Source organism: Bombus terrestris, chromosome 10 (genome assembly GCF_910591885.1).
Source record: "Bombus terrestris chromosome 10, iyBomTerr1.2, whole genome shotgun sequence".
Classification (NCBI taxonomy): domain Eukaryota; kingdom Metazoa; phylum Arthropoda; class Insecta; order Hymenoptera; family Apidae; genus Bombus; species Bombus terrestris.
Window position 1 is genome coordinate 9,871,252 of NC_063278.1, and position 20,516 is coordinate 9,891,767.

General features: G+C 34.8%; 4 protein-coding genes across 6 annotated transcripts; 2 read left to right on the forward strand and 2 right to left on the reverse strand.

The window, feature by feature from the left end:
• Nucleotides 1-72: 72 nt before the first annotated feature.
• Nucleotides 73-14,422, reverse strand: LOC100644529 (cAMP-dependent protein kinase type II regulatory subunit). Of its 2 annotated transcripts, none has more exons than XM_003398133.4 (8): nucleotides 13,664-14,422; nucleotides 13,096-13,187; nucleotides 10,274-10,357; nucleotides 9,119-9,225; nucleotides 8,760-9,021; nucleotides 8,167-8,325; nucleotides 7,892-7,994; nucleotides 73-7,693 (listed from the first exon to the last, which is right to left on the reverse strand). In XM_003398133.4, exons 1-8 carry the CDS (start codon nucleotides 13,878-13,880, stop codon nucleotides 7,563-7,565), a joined length of 1,155 nt encoding a protein of 384 aa, XP_003398181.1. In that variant the 5' UTR covers nucleotides 13,881-14,422; the 3' UTR covers nucleotides 73-7,562. The 2 variants fall into 2 exon arrangements, with proteins under 2 accessions (XP_003398181.1, XP_012167820.1); XM_012312430.3 differs by lacking the exon at nucleotides 13,664-14,422 and adding an exon at nucleotides 13,438-13,652.
• A 209-nt stretch (nucleotides 14,423-14,631) lies between these two features.
• LOC100644300 (ribonucleases P/MRP protein subunit POP1) lies at nucleotides 14,632-17,818 on the forward strand. Its single transcript, XM_003398131.4, has 3 exons — nucleotides 14,632-15,040; nucleotides 15,163-16,494; nucleotides 16,576-17,818. Exons 1-3 carry the CDS (start codon nucleotides 14,917-14,919, stop codon nucleotides 17,622-17,624), a joined length of 2,505 nt encoding a protein of 834 aa, XP_003398179.2. The 5' UTR covers nucleotides 14,632-14,916; the 3' UTR covers nucleotides 17,625-17,818.
• A 12-nt stretch (nucleotides 17,819-17,830) lies between these two features.
• LOC100643942 (carbonyl reductase [NADPH] 1) lies at nucleotides 17,831-19,506 on the forward strand. Its single transcript, XM_003398128.4, has 4 exons — nucleotides 17,831-17,988; nucleotides 18,095-18,355; nucleotides 18,430-18,668; nucleotides 18,751-19,506. Exons 1-4 carry the CDS (start codon nucleotides 17,971-17,973, stop codon nucleotides 19,061-19,063), a joined length of 831 nt encoding a protein of 276 aa, XP_003398176.2. The 5' UTR covers nucleotides 17,831-17,970; the 3' UTR covers nucleotides 19,064-19,506.
• Nucleotides 19,221-20,396, reverse strand: LOC100644066 (U6 snRNA-associated Sm-like protein LSm2). 2 transcript variants are annotated; one of them, XM_020864989.2, is made up of 5 exons: nucleotides 20,269-20,396; nucleotides 19,896-20,021; nucleotides 19,746-19,813; nucleotides 19,584-19,674; nucleotides 19,221-19,500 (listed from the first exon to the last, which is right to left on the reverse strand). In XM_020864989.2, the coding sequence occupies exons 2-5, from the start codon at nucleotides 19,896-19,898 to the stop codon at nucleotides 19,375-19,377; spliced, it is 288 nt and encodes a 95-aa protein (XP_020720648.1). In that variant the 5' UTR covers nucleotides 19,899-20,021; nucleotides 20,269-20,396; the 3' UTR covers nucleotides 19,221-19,374. The 2 variants fall into 2 exon arrangements, with proteins under 2 accessions (XP_020720648.1, XP_012167819.1); XM_012312429.3 differs by lacking the exon at nucleotides 20,269-20,396 and adding an exon at nucleotides 20,082-20,242.
• Nucleotides 20,397-20,516: the final 120 nt, after the last annotated feature.

Sequence of the window (20,516 nt, forward strand, 5' to 3'; positions counted from 1 at the left end):
CTTCATATCAAGTTTTCGTATAACAGCTTAAGGCTCAGGACTTCAAGGTTAATACAATGTATAGAGGTCCACTCATTTATTATATATTATTTTTATTATACTATCATACTATCAACACATAGTACAGTGTAATTTAATATATCTTGCTCCTAAATACAAATGCCTTTTAATTAAATAAACAGGTAAGTAAACAGTTGGTCACAATAGTAGCGGTAATATTATATACCGACATGTATGTACCATTGTGAGCATCGAGAAAGTATCTGAGAGCAAGATATCCGAAAAGTGACTATTGCAACAAATTTGTACGATCAACTAAAAATCAATATGTTTAGACAATACTTTTGTACCCAAACCCATAATGTTAAATTAGGTACATTTATTGAAAAGATAGTAACACCGCTACTTAATCCGGCAGTGATGCTGTAAAAGAACGTTATTATTTAATCGAATATGCATAAGCACACCACAAAGTTCTCCACTGTATGTATCTGATGACGTTTCAAAAAAGTGGTAGCTCAAAACAACAAACGGTAAATGATAGTATATGTTGAATTGACTCTAAGAAATCAGTGAATTGCTTCATCATCACTCTTGCAGATGCTGAATTGAATTGCGTGTGCCGGTGCTCGTGTGTGTTGTGTATTTCTCGGTTAAACTAATATGATACATTATGAATAAACGGGTAGAATAGTTGATTAAGCTTGTATTCTTTCGTATATCAATACTTTATGAAACATACAATAAATTAAAGTTAACTTAAAGAGATATCGTACGCCAATCTCCTTGGTAATCGTTTGATGTACAAATGATGGTAATTTACTCTCAATTTTTCGATCATGCTGTGAACGTATATAATTATCTCTGTGAATTGAATAACAGAAGTATTAACCAGTACTCCATTTTACTTTCATTGCCGATAGACTACAGATCATCGAATCTGTTATCGAAACGACAAGTAGATACGCTATACAATTGAACTATGTGATTGCACGCACCTCTTTCAATGTGTTACTCGCAATCGCATCGCTGCCAGGTTAACGCAATTAATTAAATCGTTAAAGTAATACCCGATCAGACCAGCTGGATACGAGTCTTAACATATATGTATATTGATATATCTAATATATAATTCTGTGTATATAATATATCTATATGTATATTAATACGTATGTGCACGTTTTTATTACGCTACAACACATCGTGAAACAAAAACCGTTAAGTACGTTATAATAATTACTATTCCCTTTTCTTCTCCTCCCCGCCTCTTTATATAGTTTACAACGCACTTTTCTGCCTTTCCCCTTTTTTTTGTTTGCTTTGTTTTCGTTTTTTTCCCTATAACCCGGGACCTTCTTACGCAAGCGTATACGTGTATAAAATCTAGATCCAGCTTAAAACGTACACATCATCTCGTGGACCGTGCACCGAAGCGACATTACCAGCTCGCTTCGAAATCGTGCGAAAACGATGCGGCTTGAGCGTCATGAAATATTGAGGACTGAGGACAGAAGAGTATGTCTCGCGATCACGAAACTACAACTCTATACTTGGATGGACACGCAATCAATACACAATTACGACATTACAAACAATACTCGACATTTTTTAAATATATATAATAACATTACTAAAATTATGCAGTGTCCCGGATTTTCCTCCGCCAAATGGCTCAAGCATATTGTATGAGTAAAAATAACAATAATTTGATTAAAAAGTTATAACGGAAATACGATATAACAATGAATTGATTTTTCGTTTAATTTCATTTTAAAATGTTACCTGTTTTTATAAAAATACATGAGAACTTAAATTTATTACATTACGGATACATTACGAATGCAATCTTCACAAGTAAAGAACTAGTGACGTGATATTTGTTGATCTTGGGCTAAAGAACTAGTTTTCCTCGACTTTATTCATCATGCTCATTTAATCATTACATCTAACATTAAACCAATTAATGAACTATTATTTTTACTCATAAAACTGACAATAAAATTCATAAAGTTGAAAAAACCTGGGACATCCTATATAGCATCTGTCTTTAAATTATTACAGAATTTTTCTTTGCTTGAAACTGCAATTCCTTTCGCGAACGAAACGCATAGCAAATGTTCGATAAATCTTTTTTGCAAACGCATAAAATGAAGAAAACGAATTACGATCCTAGACAGAAGAAGCTCGATTAACTATTGTTAAGTATACTCGAAACCGCACGGAATGATGTAATTCAAACTAGCAGCATCTTCGTGTATTTTCAAATCGTTCAGTGTTATTAAGCCATCCGTTGATGAACCTGACGGTTCCTCGAGGATTTCCGCAATTCGTAGTGTCTCTCTTGTTCTAATGCGCCCACATCTTTGACATATAATACCCTGATAGGATTACAATAATTCAGCTTAATGTTTAGCATGTCATCGAGGATCATAATATCGCGTTTCTTGATTCGTCTTAAGATGCTCTCTTTTCTCTGTAGATGCATAACGTAATTCCAATAACAGGACGATCAACGAACTGTCACGTTTCAGTCACACACTCGCTTCACAAGTTAATAGATGTCGCGAAATCGTAACAATCGCTTTATACGTTAAATAAAAGCTACGTATCTAAGCCAGTCTTCCTCTTATTCTGCCAATTTCACATTGATCATTGCGCGTTTCTTTTGTTTCAACGTCCTTTCCATGTTTACTAGTATAGTAATTGTTCAGACGAATGAAATAGAAGGATAACGCTGACCAATTTTATCCGCTCCGTATTTTTCTCCACAGAACGCTGAATATCGTTCAACATTCGGAAAATTACATACATACATACATACATACATACATATATATATATATACACACACATATATATACACATATATATACATATATATACATATGTATGTATGTAATTTTCCGAATATATATATATATATATATGTATGTATGTATTTTTATATATATATAAATGTATATATATATATATATATATAAATGTATATGTATATCCATTAAACATTCATTAGACGAGTAGAACATTTTTCGCGTGGCGTATGCTTGTACAATCGAAAGATCTAACAAGACAGGATATTAACATACGAAAAAATCAGGGATATCTCTTCCGCAACATTCTAGTTTCAATATGAAATATATCACGATTAAATTTCGCTGGCCTGCATGCGATTTATACAATTGGTTTACAACATCAATCCCATAATATGTCACGTCACATCATCGCTGTCAGATTAAGCAAAGAATGTGATATTTGAACGATGCGATCGCATCATGATAATATTATGACACGCCCGTTTAAGAAAGAAACGATTGTGCCACAGGAAATACATGTTCAATGATAATAACAATAATAATAATAATAATAATAATGATAATCAAGAGACGACCGATAAATGACGGAGAGATGTATGGACAGTTTGTATATTGTGAGACTTTCATGCGATGATATCGGACGATTGTCGATAGGCAATCGAGCTGCATTACTCGTATTGCTTTGATTGAACTCGTCAAAAGTACGAAGAGGATGATTTCATTAACCCTCGGCACTTTTGCCCCTTCCGGTGCTTTCTCTAACATAACGTTAAGCTACATATACACATCTTCATACAAAGTTGCTGCAAGTTGTTAGAACAAGTATCGCTTAGTAATGGGAGTAGCATCGGGGGCAAGATTTTTTTATCGATGGCTACTTTACACATGGGGACAGTGAGACGACGAATATCCTTACGATTTTTTTTAGTTATTACTTTAGACATACGGTCGTGTACTTTAAATACATTTACAATAGCCTATTTATAGCTCAGCGCACTATCTTTTCCCTTAGATACCACACAATTAGAAATAACGAGAGACAGAAATAGAGAGGAAAGCGCGAAGAAAATAGTCGCACAAGCTCCATTGCTCCGGTTTCTTTTCCTCTTGTTTAAAGATATTTGGTCCGATGCTAAGAGACTGTTACCCTTAGGCAAGCGTCACGCATGCCAATGCGTAACAGTATGAGCTTTTCTAGAACGGCCGTCGATAGTAGTATGCACGAAAAACGGAAGTCGTACACGGGAAACAGAATTATGCTGATACATACGCTTAACGCGTTGACATTTCATCATGATTAAATAACTAATTGCGACAAAGACCAAGCGATTCTCTGTTTTGTAAATCAGATAGATTATACTATTGCCAAACCGTTGTAATATCATTGATGGTGCACTTCGTATTTTTATGAGAACAGTATTGTCAACGCTTCGAAGGTATGCGATCAGTAGAATAATCCATTGCCTAGGTTGGTACGCTCAATTAGTCAAGGAATATTCTCTTTTAAACGCTTTGGACTAGACTGGCGATGAACGAACGAGATCGTGCCGATTTGAAGCAACCTGGCACGCTTCAAATTCACGCACGATCGAATGTTTCTCTGTTCCGGAAGCAATCGAGGAAAGGAACCCTGTGTGGCACAATGAAGTAACGTGTATTAGAATTACAAGTGAGATTCATTCGCAGCGCACTTAATTACGGGTTGTTAGTTATGTTTTTTTTTTTCTCTTTTTATACGACGCAATTACTTTCAGTAACGATGACACGAAACATATAACCGCACAGACGAAAAAAACTGACGATAACAGTTCATGCTAATCAAGGAATAAAAATTTACTGGCTCGGTCGTCACACACACGAAAGGGCAACACGCAACACGTAGGAGAGAGAGAGACCACACTTGTTAGATACATACAGTAAATTTAAATTGGGTCGACTCTACTTAAGCGTTTACATTTAATTTATCCGAATGTTGGCTCCGCACAGATAAGTACTCCGTCTAAATATACTTTTCAATTCGGTGTGCGAGAATAGTCTTCCACTATATTAAATATACATATATAAATATAAATATATATAAATATACATACACCTATTTATCTATTTATATTTATATTTATATACCTATGTGTCGTGTATGTATGTATATATCTCTTCTTTTCTCGTTTTTAATTGCCCGATTTTCCTTTGTTTCGACATGAACGATTGAGTCACGACTCGCATCGATTGGAACTTTTGATTCACTCATTTTAACGATGCAACCAACAGTCAATAAAGTTGGATTCGATATAGTTCGGAAATTCCTCGATTCTGATAGATTTTAGATTCCTATTCTTTCTTTATTTCTTTTAAATTTTTTTTGTAATTTTTTTCCTTTTTCTTTTCTTGTTGGAAGCAGTAGTAATAAGAGGCATCTGTCTGAAATACTCCGTCGAAAATAATATCACAGCCTGGAGACACGGTGGAAGACTAAGAACCACGGCTAAAGCTTCGCTGCTGAATTCTCGAAAGCAACTGAATACAATGGCACGGATAACGGGAATTCAGACCAGTACAGTGCTTCTTCTTCTTCTATTTCGTCGTTCATTTTGTAAAAACTTAGAGATTCGATAAAAACGAGCAAACTTAACGAGAATAGAAAAATTCGAAAATAAAAATTAATAACACAACATTTCGCTAGCAATTTCTATTGCTACATTATTTTTCTTTCGTTCTCACATTACTAGTCTCCTCCTCCTTTCTCCTCCGTGATTGTGATATTATTTAAAAAGCTTGTCGCTTCTGAGTTTCAGTCATACAGTGAATATATAGTTGTTCTTGTTTCGTAATAATAAAACGTTTGACCGTTTTCTTTTCTCTCGATTCGCCGAGGAGAAAATACAACGAGTAGACGGCCGTTAAAAAGTGACTAGCATACGCACTTGTTCGCACAACTTCAAACTTGTTCAAATTAGTTCAAACTGTTCTTTTTTTTTCCTTTTTTTTTCTTTTATCACGATGCTAGACGTATATCATACATGTATAACGTGTATCATACACGTGTAACAAAAATAGGTTTATAGGTTTCTTTTGGTCGATTTTTGTTACCAGGATTCACCGATAAGACACACATGAACATGATTTGAGACCACACTGTTCAGCCATCTTTTCCACAGTAACACCATAAAATATTTAAAACTGAAGAATAATTGAACGTTGATTTTTGGAAATCTAAACACTTAATAATGTAATTAAATAATCTCCTGAAAAATAATGGCTGTGCATTCGAGCCTGCAATAAAAAATAGCTATTCCTTTAATGTTCTCTCATGTCAAAACGTGGCGTGAATTTCTGAAAATAACTAACTCGTGAAATGATGTAACCATGGATGTTGTATCAATGCAATTGACTATATTATTGATCGAAAAATGTATCGTTTCTCGTACAATATACTGATTATGTGCGCTACAGCAAGTGTTCTATTTCAATTTGTAACAAACGATCGTAAGCAATAACAAGTATAAATATATGCAGATAGAACAACAAAGATCAAACGCTATCTGCTGTGCGCGTATATGTATGTAAACAATCAAATAAACGATGTTTTATTGTGCGCTATGCGAATATATGTTTATCTTGCAATACTTTTTTATTAATGCAAAGAGCAAACCATAAAATTAGGAACATGAGAATTAGGAAAATCGTTCTATTAAATATATAGGGAAGAAAGAGAGAAATAGTTTCTATTCAGGTATTGTTAGATGAAATGTCTAAATATTAAAATGATATTTCTCTTACATTCCCAGCCCTGCCTTTTCTAAAGATGAACATAAATGCCACGTGTTCTTATATCAGATAGTTGTTGGATTGCGTTTAAAAATCGTATAGGTACTAGTAATTGTTCTAACTTGCTTGTTATGCTCTTTGCCTTCTTACATTTTTATTTCTTCTAACATAGCGTTTCAGCTATGATTTATCATCACCATCGTGTTAAAAACACACTGACGATTAGGATGTTTATCACGCATGTCTATATCATTGTCTATTAATTTGATAATTAAGCTAGTATTTCCACAATAAGCTGTATCAATAAGAATTCTTCTACGTTGTGAAGGTATAATGTATGATACCCTAAAAGTATCTTCATCTCCTTCGATGAATCATCGAAATATACGAAATAATTTAATTCATTGATTCTTGACATTTTCAGTAAAATGGAATACAGCTCTTAAATTGTCAAGTACAAGAATAAAGAATGACATAAAGGTACATCATTTAAGAACTCTGTGAGTCTGTCGATACGTTGCATCACTCCGAGCATTTCTTCGCTTCTCTTTCTTTCTTTTTGCAGACAATTCAATGAAAATCTTATTTAGTATCCAGACTTCTATCTTGTAAACATTTCGAGCACATGACAAGATAGGCTAATACTTCTTGATCTGATGCAGTCTTAGAAAATTTACTTCAGTAGTATGATGCAGATACGAACCAGTCGAAATCCCTAGTTTCCTTTCCTTTTGTTTTTCTTTGCATTTTTGTTATCTCTTCACTGTGTGTCATAGGTACAAACTTGGTAACTATTAACGACGTTTCTTACTGGTATACGTCTAAGTGAACAGTCATTACGAAAGTCGACTCGAGATGATACTTGAAAATACGCGGATGAGATTCATAAAGTGGGTGGTACAAGTTTGTGCTCATTTTACATTACTGTACGAAAGTGTCGGGCCTTTAGTACAGCAGTGCAACGTATCACTGCTCGCGAACAGTTCATCGAATATCGGAAATGTTAGCTTTGCTGCCAAATATTTTGACTAGTTGATCTTCGTAATCGTCGATATTACGCTTCATAAGTTCCATGCAAGGCCCAAGTAAGCGTTCGAAAGCTTCAACGTCCAAAACTGAAAAAGTAGTATAAAAAAAAATACGCAATTTATGATTGTACTCTTCCTCGAACTGGATCGCATGTATATATATACAGCAATAGTCTAATGATCATTTATTCATGCCCATATGTATAATGGTAAATACATAAATAGATGCATTAGCCTATAGTAATATAATGGACCGTATCAGAAGGATGTGAAAAGAGAACTTACAGGCTAGCTTTACGTCGCCCACAGCGTAGGCCGAAGCAGCGCGAGGTTTATGTGTTACCAGCGCCAACTCGCCTAAGTACCCACCAGCGGGAACTCTATTAATCTATAGTATCAAACAGAATACCAAATGACATCCATACAATTGACAACGTAATTAGTGCACTAGTTTCCTAGGTAACTATGGTATCAACCTCATGCTGTACCGAGCTATGTATGTCAATGATTGTTGCAATTATGTGACACGTTGGAAAATGAAAATCAACAAGCTGTCGTACCTCGATTTCGCGGCCGTGATCTCCTATTATGGTGATCCTGACGACGCCGTCCTCGACAAAATACATTCCATCAGCTGTGTCGCCCTGTTTGATGATCTGCTCGCCATCTGAATACTGTTTTGGTACTAGAGCATCCGCCAGGTTCATACGCTCATATGGCTGAAGAGAATCAAATTGGGACGCTAATATTACTCAGCTATTACCGTCCCTATTATTCTATAGGCGTAATTACGTGTGCAATTGCATTATACCAAAATTAATACTAAATTAGTTCGTTATGAAACAATGAAGTACAAAATAAATGTTAACAACTTTAATTCTAGCCGAACGTTTCTTGGCAATAGAAGTCCCTTGCGCTTCATCCAAAATTCAATAATATATTAGAGATGTAATTGCAAATGGTCAGCTGTTATCATCAATCAAATAGAACATCCTGAAATATCGTCTGACCGTTTCCTTAAACAAGCACCTAACTTGCATATAGTATGCTCAATCTGTTAAACTACAATAAGCGATGAAGCAATATCGCTTCCAAGTAATCCTCTATTTACGTTCACCGCGATATCTTCCGGTACAAATTCCATAAAACTTGCCTCAAGATGTTTAAGCATCGGGACCTTGTTGATAAGGTCTTCGTACATCTTGCGCTTTTTGTAGGCGGATTTCAATAAAATACGCCGGAAAGTTTGTCTATCCATGGCCCATAGTGTACCAGGCGTGATGGCCTTGATACTGGCCGCCCTCGGCATGTTGTAAAGGAGCGCCAGCTCACCAAAAGCACCACGATTATCGTACGTATGTATCATGGATTCCACCCCCGACTGCTGATCTTTCACGTACACTTCGAACTTTCCTCTGAAAGAGGTACAACAATTGGATGGTCCATCTTTTACAACCGGTTCCATCCGGTTTCTTAGAGTTTGCGAATGAAGAGAAGAAGAACATATTTTACCTCTCGATGACGTAGAAGTTGTCACCATCGTCACCTTGTCGGATAATAAATTCTCCAGGCTGCACGCTCTTCTCAAACATCGCGTCCAATACGTCAGCCATTTGTTCCTACAAGAAATTCATGCAACGCATGTGCGTACATGCGTGTCGTAAATATTTCATGACTAGAAACGTTTGCCGTTTTCTAATATTCGAGAACAACAACCATAATTGTTACATTTCGAGTCAGATGGTGTACAGATATGGATATACGTAAGGTGATCACGTACAGTATCTTATGTAATTGGGAAAATGACTTTAAAGCGACAAACGAAAGTTATATTGTGGATAAAATGGAGTTTTCCCTTTTTACTTTTTCTGGAAAATTTCGGAAGCGCGATTGTTTAATGGAAATGAGAAAAAAGGCACAGAATGACAATATAACAGTACAGTAAGTTCACAGTACAGAAAATTAACTACTACAGGTGAAGAATTAGTATAACGAATTAATAATTCAATTCTCAAAAAACTTCCTGCTGTATCTAACTAAAAGATCAACATTCTGAAATAGGAATTAAAGCACTTCAAGCGGTCAACAATGAATCCTCCCAAGACGTGGAGCACATATGTAAATACACATAAAGTATACATAGTCGATTTGCCGTATTCTATAATCCAAAAATTGATATTTATAGTTTTGTAATAAAGTAAAACACCGTATAACACATTTTTCTCTTATCCTCTCTTTTTGACTATGCTACTGCAGTTTTTAAAAATAAATCAATAATAGTGAACACCTTGAACATACTAATACATTAATCATCTTAGATACCCTAAACTCCATGGCAGAAAGCTAGCTATATTTCATTATTCTTTCATAGTTTCCGAGATTCTACGTCTATTAATGAATTAAACGATCTCCAAGTAAAATTAAAGCCAACAGAGTAAGAGCTGCGAGCATTCTCTTCGTCATTAGAAATTTATATTTGTATGCTAATCAAGTTATTCGGCTGTTCCTCTCTTTAAAGTAATACGTTGCCGAGAGTCTGCATCCCAGTTAAGCAGATTACACGTACTCATTGGCATTTCCACGAGTTGGCGCGAGCCCTCGCTGCTCCGTATCCCTGTTTCAATTACGCGCAAGCTAGAGAGTGTACGTGTACTATGTTTAACTTACCTCGTCTAGAGCCCGAAACAGGAGAATATGTTTCACGCTGTCACCGAGCCTCTGCCGCTGCTCGTCGCTCTTCGGATGCACCATCTGCAATCAATGAATCGCACGGATGATATCATGAATAGAAGCAATTCTGATCTAATAACGATTTTATTTTCTATTAGCATGTTAGAGATTTTGTGTAATCTTAATTACAGTTTGTTCGACAATTAACGGATTATGAGTTGTTCTGTCACTGTTGTAAAATACATAACATGAATTGCATTAAATTTCATCGAATATTTAAATCTGTGAATTCTTCAAACTGTTAATGGTCAAGGAATTACGATCATCCCGCGGCACGTATCAATATTATAAATTAATTGCAGCGTGATCGATCGATAACGCTAGGTCTGAATATACTGTGTCCGTTATAAAAAGAAAGGGTTTCCCATTAGATACGCGTGGGTAGATTGCACAGCACGGTAAGTTTAAAAAAAAAAAAGAAGAAAAATCGAACTCTTTTATGATCTTACGTTTGGTTCACCAGCGGCCGATACCGGTAGCGTTGGAAAATAGTAAAAGCCCTAAGAACTCTAAATTGCATGGTGATAATCAATTTTGGCTTATCTTTCTCTCAAATAATCGATTCTCATAGAGGGATTGATAGATACATTGAGTTATACTATCCATAGGACACTACCGTGCAGCTGTTTCGAATCCCGACCAGCTTTTTTTAGAAACCCAACACGAGGATAAACAGATCTAAGCCGTATTCCGTTTCATATTATCTGACCTTTGCATTCAACTCTGGTTAGTTTCACAAGAAATAGTCTGACATTGTTCTTATCCACGGTTTTATAACTGAGTTAAAATACCATTTTCTTCAAACCAATATCATAATTCGATTATCAATCTGTTCCATACTTTGCTCCTGCACCTGCTCCCAACACAATGGTAAAGCTTTTTCACTGACCAAAGTTACAGTCCTTATTTTAGGAAAGAGCATGCCTCTCTTTTTTCTTAATTGATTCATCTACATCTTAATTGCGCGCTGTTTAAATCCTGTCCGTATGCGTGCAATAAACATCTTTCCCAGTGGAACAGTCTAGTTTTCAATGTCGCTGAACGTTGAGTTGAAACTTTTGCATAAAACGAAACGGCGAACTCGAAACTCGGTGGCGAGGACTCCATGCGTCAGAGATGACATTATCTAATTGCTCTGATTAAGACGAACGGAGGAGGAAATTGAAAATTTCGCTGAAAATCGTATTTTCAAGACAGACCGCCCTACCAGTTTGCCCATCGATTACTCGACTACCCGAGTTATATATTACATTCAGCGTCATACGATGCTGTGAAGTGATTCATTAAAAACGAAACATCTAATTATCTCCTTTGATGTTAAAATTAGAAGATACTTGGAATCATTCTTTTTTAGAACAAGCAAGGCTATCGGTATCTGTCATATAGCTATTAAAACTATTTGTATAACATATACGTACAATTGTTAAGGATCAAACAGCGCTCCCATATCAAGTACAAGGCCGTAAAATATGGGATAACATACTCGGAGATCAAGTCATTTGAAAAGATGACCGTCCAATTATTTCGAGCATCGTATCAACGCTTCACACGAGAAGCGATCAAGCTCCGGCTACCTCCCCCAGATATCGATTTGCCTTGTTTTAATCAACTGGCTCAACAATAAAACATGTATGCATCTACGTCAAAAAGGGCATGTGGTTACGCTTGAAAAAATATCGATAGCCTTGATCGGTTTAATATAAACGATTCATGGAGAAATTGATCTCCACATCTTATTTAGCGTGTGGGAGCTATTTAACTTTGTATTCCTCCGTAATAAGACAATTAGATACTTCGACCGGTCCTGCCAGTATATTCCCAAAGATTTTCCAATCGATTTAAGTAGCTCAAGTTACCGATAATAATCGAGATCGGCGCAGCCTTTTGAAACGCTTTCGAGCAGTACGATCCTGATCTGACGAACCTTCCCCATGTGTCCTCTTTCTTTCTCAGGCTCTCGCTCCTTCTCACTCTTTCTCATTCACGAACACGCTCACGTGTACACGTATATATATCATACATATGTAAGTCACGTCGGTAGCAGGTTATCGAACACGCGCTCTGACGTCACAAAGGTACATCGTTCGCATCGTCGAGCAAAGTAAATCATCCCGTTTCGTCACCCGCACAGCTTGAATACGCTCGTGTTTCGATAAAAAGAAAACGAAGACATTTTCTGCTCTCAATGTTTCGCGTGATTCACGTCGAGCAACGTGTCAGATCGTCGAAACTCAGGCTCCATAGCGGTAGCGAGTCTTCTGGGAACCGCGTGCAGTTTCTTTCGAAGCGATCGACTGTGTGTTATTATCCGAACGAGTCATAAAGCATCCATATTTAGCTTTTATACACTCGGGACACGTGTACATGTAGATGTATGTATTCTTTGTATGCATGTATATTGTATATGTGAAACACGTTAACCCTATCCTTGTCGCGTTCCAATGTACCGTAATAAAGGGTTTATTTTTTAGTCTTTTCAACTCAACTCGATACATTTAACTCAAAGATAGTTAAAATTCTCCTAAAGAATAGTTCTCCTTATCGTGGTTGATTTTCCAGTCGTATAGTTCGATTAATATCAATCGATCATCGATTGAACATGTAGCTTTCGTTCGGGACTAATATATCGACAATATGGTTCCTTGCGTAACGTAACCAAAAGTACAGAGAGATGTATATAGAGAATGAGAATGAAATGTCACTGAAATCAATCAAGATTTGTTGAATGGGACGAGTGAGATTGGAAAGGAGAAACGCACCTTAATTCCATCGTCTTCCTCGTCATCTTCAGGGTTGTAGGCTTCCGCGAAGACACTCTTCCTCCTATTCTGGAACCTTCCGATTGGTGGTTCTATAAAGAATGAAAAGGATTTAAATGTAGAATTTTTTAATTATACTTTAATTATACTTTATAATATATCTATCTCCTGTCACAAATATTCTTCTTTCGTTTCGTTTACGATTTGTATTAGTTTACAAATAAAAACGAATTAAACGTATGAAAAATATTGAAATTAATTAACAAATTGAAATTAACTTGAATTTCGAAATTGAATAAACACATCGGGAAAAAGGGATGAATTAAGCGGAAAAAGCCGTACCGGTTTCCATCGATGTGCACATATTTATGTAAATTTTTCGCACAAAGTCTGTAAGAATCACTAACACACTGTTCGAATTTTGAAGACAAATGTAGAGATTAAGTTTCGAAATTGAAACAATATCGCGCACTGAAAGTTTTTCTGTGAACAAGTGTATCGGGCGGGTTCGGAAGGAATACTCGACGCGATGGGAAGTCGCATCCCGAATGAAAATTCGCTGGCTTACCTTCCTCGACAGACTCGTCCGGCGTAGAAGAGGCGGTCTGCGCAGGGGCTTCAATCAACTGAGTTTGACGACTTTCCCGAAGTTGCGTGAAAAAACCTACAGCATAGTCGATAATATCCACTGGTTGCTCCAAGAGATAGCTGATCGTAAACTCTAATAGGACGTCCCGCAACTCGTCCGGCACTGTAATCTTGCCAGCGTTACGTTGACAACTCATTTTTTTCTTACACCAAACTATGTTCGAACAAACACACACTAGAATGGCATATGCCGGTAAACGCTCAACCAACGAATTATACGAATTAATATTATTATTATTGCATGGAATAGTCAACACAGATTCGATGTATGTCACTTATTAAATGCCGAAATTTTCCCTATCATGAACTGTAGCGAGGCCAAAAGGACGTAAGACCCATGCGTTCCGCCCACTTTCGCGCCGGGTTAACACTTCTCGGCACAGCTCGAACGATATCCGGTCTCGTTGAAACCGCTTTGCCCTTTTGACACCAACTTTCAATGATCTTTTTTCTCTAACGCTACATAAAGCTGCGCGGAACATGCAACGGGCCAAATTCAGGGATGCGACTCAGTCGCAAAGATGGCGACTATTTCACGGCGCGGATCTTGACATTAGCAGAAGGATCGCACTGAACATTTAACTGGCAAATAGTAGGCAGATTGAGCATCATTGGACGGGAGCAAAACTATAGATCGTAGACCAACGACGAATTCCAACATAGTACACCACGTATTCGATTTCCACTACTTTTAGATATAGCCCCGTACAGTACGTATGGAATTCTTCGAACCAATGAAACTCTTGATGTTTGATATACCGTTGCAGGCGACCTACTCCTTATTGGTTAGCGAACATAATTATTTCGACTTCGTTTTCCTTAAGTCCAATTCCTATTGACCTCGAAGAATGCCCCCTATAGGCACAGGATTAAAATACTTTCGGCTAATTCAAGCGCCGTCGGCGTTTCTGTGTTCAAATTGAAGTATTTTTAACTATGCTTTAAATGGATACTACACGTGTATCTGAATATTAAAGTGGTGTCAAGCAATGTACAATAAATCACAATTCGTATACTTCAAAACTATTTTTGTCTGATGACTACATGTGCTTGTTACTAGGATATTTATAGTGCTATAACCTATAATATTCTTCTACTGTTCTACTATTCTACTGTTCATAAATTTAAGTATAGTAGGTTACTTTGGTGTAAACAAAAATTTAAACACAAGAGATGGCGGAAATAGAACAATTCGATGAATTCTTGGGTGGATCGCAACGATTGCCACATGAAGTCCACATTATGAAACTTGTTTCTGCGAGAGCTAGCGAAATTGCTGCAATGACATATTCCATAGGTATGTTAAACAATACACGAATCTACTCTAATAAATTTAAATTTCCTTATCAACATATAAATATATATTAAATACACTGGGAAAAATGATATCTAAATCATTATTTATTATTGCATTTACAGAAAATCCTCAACAAACGAAACTTGTATTTCAAAAACTGCCGGTATATATGCGCAGGCGTGTCATGTCCCATAATGCTAAGCGTTTACCCCGTCGATTACAGGAGGCACATTTAAATCAAATGACTAAATCCGGATTGCCGCCAAAAATTAAAAGACAGTCGCGTAGGTATCGCAGACGATCTCGTAATTTACTCGCTGAATATAAACGAAGACAACGAAATAAAGTTTGGTTGGAAACTCATATTTGGCATGCAAAACGTTTTCATATGATAGAGAAATGGGGCTACAGAATCGCAAGTTACGCGAATGATAAATGTTTTAAGGCTAATTATCGTGCAGTGGCAAAATATTGCTTGATGCAAGATATTTCATATTATACATGTATCGAAATTAATGGTCTCGAGAAAATTTTGAAAGAAACTTTAAAGAGCCATTGTAATCCGCTCGAATTAACATTTGCTGCACAAATTTTTATAACAGGCACACGAGAAGGAACTGTAATGTTTTTTAAAAAGAATGGCTATCCTCAATTTCCAATCGGTCACGTACATTTTTTGTGGAGACCAAGTCGATCTGATCTAAGAACCATATGGATTTGGGTACATCCATCTTTCCTCGATGATTTCCTCGCAGAAATTATATCTAGTTTTGAATTTCGCTTGAGCGACGAACATTCTACTTCTACGAGTGATCAAAATATGGAATCTTGCTTATACATTAATGAAAAGAATTGTAAAATGAGTATTCATAAAAATACATTTAATCGATTTCGTTTTTACGGACCATTGACAACTAGTGTTTTAACAAATGCTCTACAATTGCCGAAATTCGATAAAATACTTAATTTGAAATTGGATGCCATGCAATTAGATCATAATCAAATGGATTACAAGGAAGATGAAAATTCTGATAAATTGTGGCATATTGAGTATTATGATAATCAAGAAAATATTGAATCTTTGAAAATTCAAGAACAATTATGGCAAATGTTAAAAACGTTACAATCACCTAGTCAGTTGCCACCAAATATTGTTTTTGGCTTTACTGTCTTGGATCCAAGATTCCATTTACCAGATAAAAGAACTAGACCTCAAAGAGAAACACAGACAATTGAAATGGTGTCAGTACCTCCCACAAATGCAAACTCTAGTCCACTTTGGGAACAGAAAATAAGAGAGAAGGTTAGTAAGACATGTGCAACAACAAGTGCAATTAATAAACTAAGAAGTCAATGCTTAGTACCTGGTCTAGATAATGACAAATATTTTAATGAAAATATCATGGCAAAGATACCAATATTGTTGATTCAAAAACCTAGTATCAGTAAAACAGGTAATTTTTATTAATAACAATTACGTTGGAAAACTTTCTTATTAATAAAGATAATCAAGATTGATAAATATGTTACTTTAGGGTTAGGTTCTGGAGTAGATGTTATTCTTCCATCTAATTGGGGAATGCCATTCTGGCTTGCTTGTATATTTCGTTGTGTAAGAGTTGGTGCACTCAGAGAATCAAAATCTATACCATTTGAATTTGAGAATATGCAATCCCCAGATATTAATGATCCGGATACACCTGCATATACAAGAGAAGCATTAAGTACCAAATTGGAACTAAAAGAAAAGTATTTTCATTATCCACCAAACAGGCGTGTGAACTTCGTTAAATTCGGAATTTCTAGTCCTTTTTTCTGTGAATGGAAGATCTTAATGAGGGAATGGACAGATACAGAAGATTTTTTTGTATTAAGAAATCGTAAATTATTAAATTTCTTGCAAAAAAACTTAGTTCAAGAAGATAATACAAGAAGATATAATACACCAAATAATCATGTATCAAGTCTTACTATGCAAAGTGCATTTGAAGACAGAAATTGTTTAATTCGCGTTAAAGTAGATATTATGAAAAAAGGACGTCCTAAAAGATTTGCAATAATATGTATGCCAACTAATGAAGACATAGAAAAATTTAAGAACGATAGAAGTTGGTCAGGTCCTGTGGAAAAATTAAATGTTGATCCAAATGAAAGTATTCGTAAAATATCGCGAAAGAATCATTTAGCTCTTTTAAAACGGCTAAAGAAACAAAGAATACATCATAAAAAGTCATTAACTAATAAATTAAGTGAAATGCTAAATAAAGATTTTCAAAGTTTTAGTTATGAAAATAAGTTAAAGAATTTGTTAGAAATAAGTCGTGAAGCCATATGCAAACAAACTCAAAAAATGTCGCAATTGTATCTTCCAGATTGTGTTAAAGTACGAAATTCTTGTGATAGAGAGATTATGGGTTATATTACAATGGGTGATTTCTGTTTTACAAAAGCAAAAGGTATAGGTTTAGGATATGCAACATTAAATTCATTAATTGAGCTGATCAATAAAAAACATCCCTTTGTTCTTGTTAGAAATATTCAGACAAGACAATATAGAATTGCTAGATTGCAAGTAGTAATTTAATAGTAGCTATCCTGTAGTATTATTCGTAATAAATTGTTATTTAATATTTTAATTTATAAGTGAACTCTGTTAAATACCGTATCTTTTAAAGTACCGTTTTGTAATATATATGATATCTGATAGTTGAATTGTTTACAATGGAGAAGAAAGAAAAGATTTGATAAATAAATCTAATCATTATATCGCATTCGTCATTGTTTGTCAAGGTTATTCACAACTATATAATGTTTGATGATTTGCTATAGTACATTCAATCCAGTGTAACGTAATGTTATCAGAGTATTACGTTTAACCTCCTCGAATTACTATTTTGCGCATATAGAAAAATTGGTTCAAAATACTCAATATGACACGTGTAGCCGTCGTAAGTATAAATTATATATTATGAAAACTGTATAGTTTTATTGCTTAGACTGCGGTTGGTATCGTAACGGTCACATAATACATATCTTAATAAATCGAATGTTTAGGTAACCGGTGGGAATAAAGGCATTGGATTTGCTATTGTAAAACATCTTTGCAAACAATTTGACGGAGTTGTTTATTTAACAGCTCGTGATGTTACTCGAGGACAAAATGCTATTAAAGAACTTGAAAAACAAGGTTTAAAACCAAAATTTCATCAACTTGATATTACTGATGAAAGTAGTATTTCTACTTTTCATGATTATTTAGAAAAAACATACCAAGGATTGGATGTATTAGTTAACAATGCTGCTATTGCATTTAAGGTAATTAAAACTTTATTTATTTATTTCTTTTTTTTTCCGAAAGATATTCTCTACAAATTTTATTAAATATACAGACAACTGCTACAGAACCTTTTTCTCTGCAAGCTGAAGAGACATTAAGAGTAAACTATTTTAGCTTAAGAAAAGTATGCAGCAAACTTTATCCATTATTGAAAACACATGCACGTGTAGTACATGTGTCAAGTTCTTCTGGTCATTTATCAAAGATTCCTGGTGAAACATTAAAGAAAAGATTTTCAGATCCAAATCTTACAGAGGAAGAATTAGACAATATTATGCACGAATTTATTGAGTATGCTGAATTACAAAAATATATTAATTTACAATTTACTTTGTTCCATGGGATGTATTCTAAATTTTAATTATATTTTCAGTGCTGCAAAGACAAACACTCACTTAGAGAAAGGATGGGCAAATTCTGCCTATGTTGCAAGCAAAGTCGGAGTATCTGCTTTAGCTAGAATTCATCAAAGAATGTTTAATTCAGATACTAGAGAAGATCTTGTAGTGAATGCTGTGCATCCAGGTTATGTAGACACAGATATGACTAGTCATAAAGGTACTTTGAAGCCTGATGAAGGTGCTGAGGCTCCTGTATATGCTGCATTATTACCAGAAAATACAGACATAAAGGGTAAATATATCTGGTATGACAAATCATTAATGGAATGGACAAAGGATGAATAAATATATATAATATGAATTATTTTGGACGAATGCTGTAAAAATATGTACTATATATACATATACTTACTATATTATCTTTAAATTTATTAGTCTGATGTGTGATTAAGTTTTTTTCTTTTTATATGAGATACACATGATAACAAATAATTTGAAAGAATTGTTACAAACAGAAACTATTTTCTTTTAATGTTACATATAAACTCAATTTATACACTTGTAGATTCAAAGTTTGTATGTTCATTGTACATAATTCTTAGCTTTAATAGTAAAAAATAAATCAGTGGTATTTTTAAATCTAATAACAGCACAAATTATCTTGCTTGAACTGCTGCTTCTTTGCGCGCAGCATCCTGTAATAGCTGAGTATCCACTTCATCTCCTGGGAGTTGTACATAACGTACTACTGATCCTCGAATAAAACAGTTTTTTACAGACAACTGAAAGATATTGTATTTTTATTTTCTGTTACAATTTCTTTTACTATTAAACACTCAAAATCATAAATATATGCACTACAAACCATATGAGGATATTTATCTGGATCGGTCACACTTATATCAGTTAACTTTATATTCAGATATTGATCTACTGAGTGCAAAGTACCACAAATGCTACATACAAAAGTTTTATTAGGTGATCTTATAAACATTATAAAATAGAGTTTTTCTTCTGATGAACTTACCTCAAATCATTTTTTAATTCTACAACTACGTCCTTTCCGATCAAGGATTTGAAAAACGAATAAAACAACTGTAAAAAGCATAAAAAAGAAGTTATTTTATTATGAAAAGAAACAGAGGTTAACCCGCCAAATGAAAAACGTTCGACTTACCATCTTTAATAAACTAAAAATATCCAATTTTTAAATTCGTTTATCGTATTATCTATTGAACATAATGAAAATATAATTATTGAAACTAATAATTATACTGATTTTCCGATTGCCGGCACGAATTTGCTGCAAATGACAATTTGTTTGAAAGTGTCACTATACACGTTGCGAGTTTAGGGTTTGTACCATTAAACATTGACTTCAACATTTATCTCATCAATATTTTTTCTTATTTACAAAATTTTTATCTATGTTTACAAGCATACTTTCTGTATTTATCGATAATTTTTAGAAGTAAAAGATACGAATCAAGATAAAATTCGATAATTTCATACTATATAAAATTATATAAAATATTTCAACTGTATCTTGCCTCTTATTTGCTCGTGTTACTTTTGCTGATTGGAGGTCTCCGCCAGTAGGTACGCGTGATCAATCGTGCTTTGTAGAACAGTCTTGAAGGGTTTCATCAATAAAGTTTTGTTTAAATATGTTTTAGCATACGTCAAAACTTGTGTGCTCATATTTGTGTGTTTAAATATAAGTTAATTTAGTTCTTCGGAATCAATTTAAGCACGTTGCCTATATAGATAAGATCCATCGTTTTGCGGTTGGTAACAG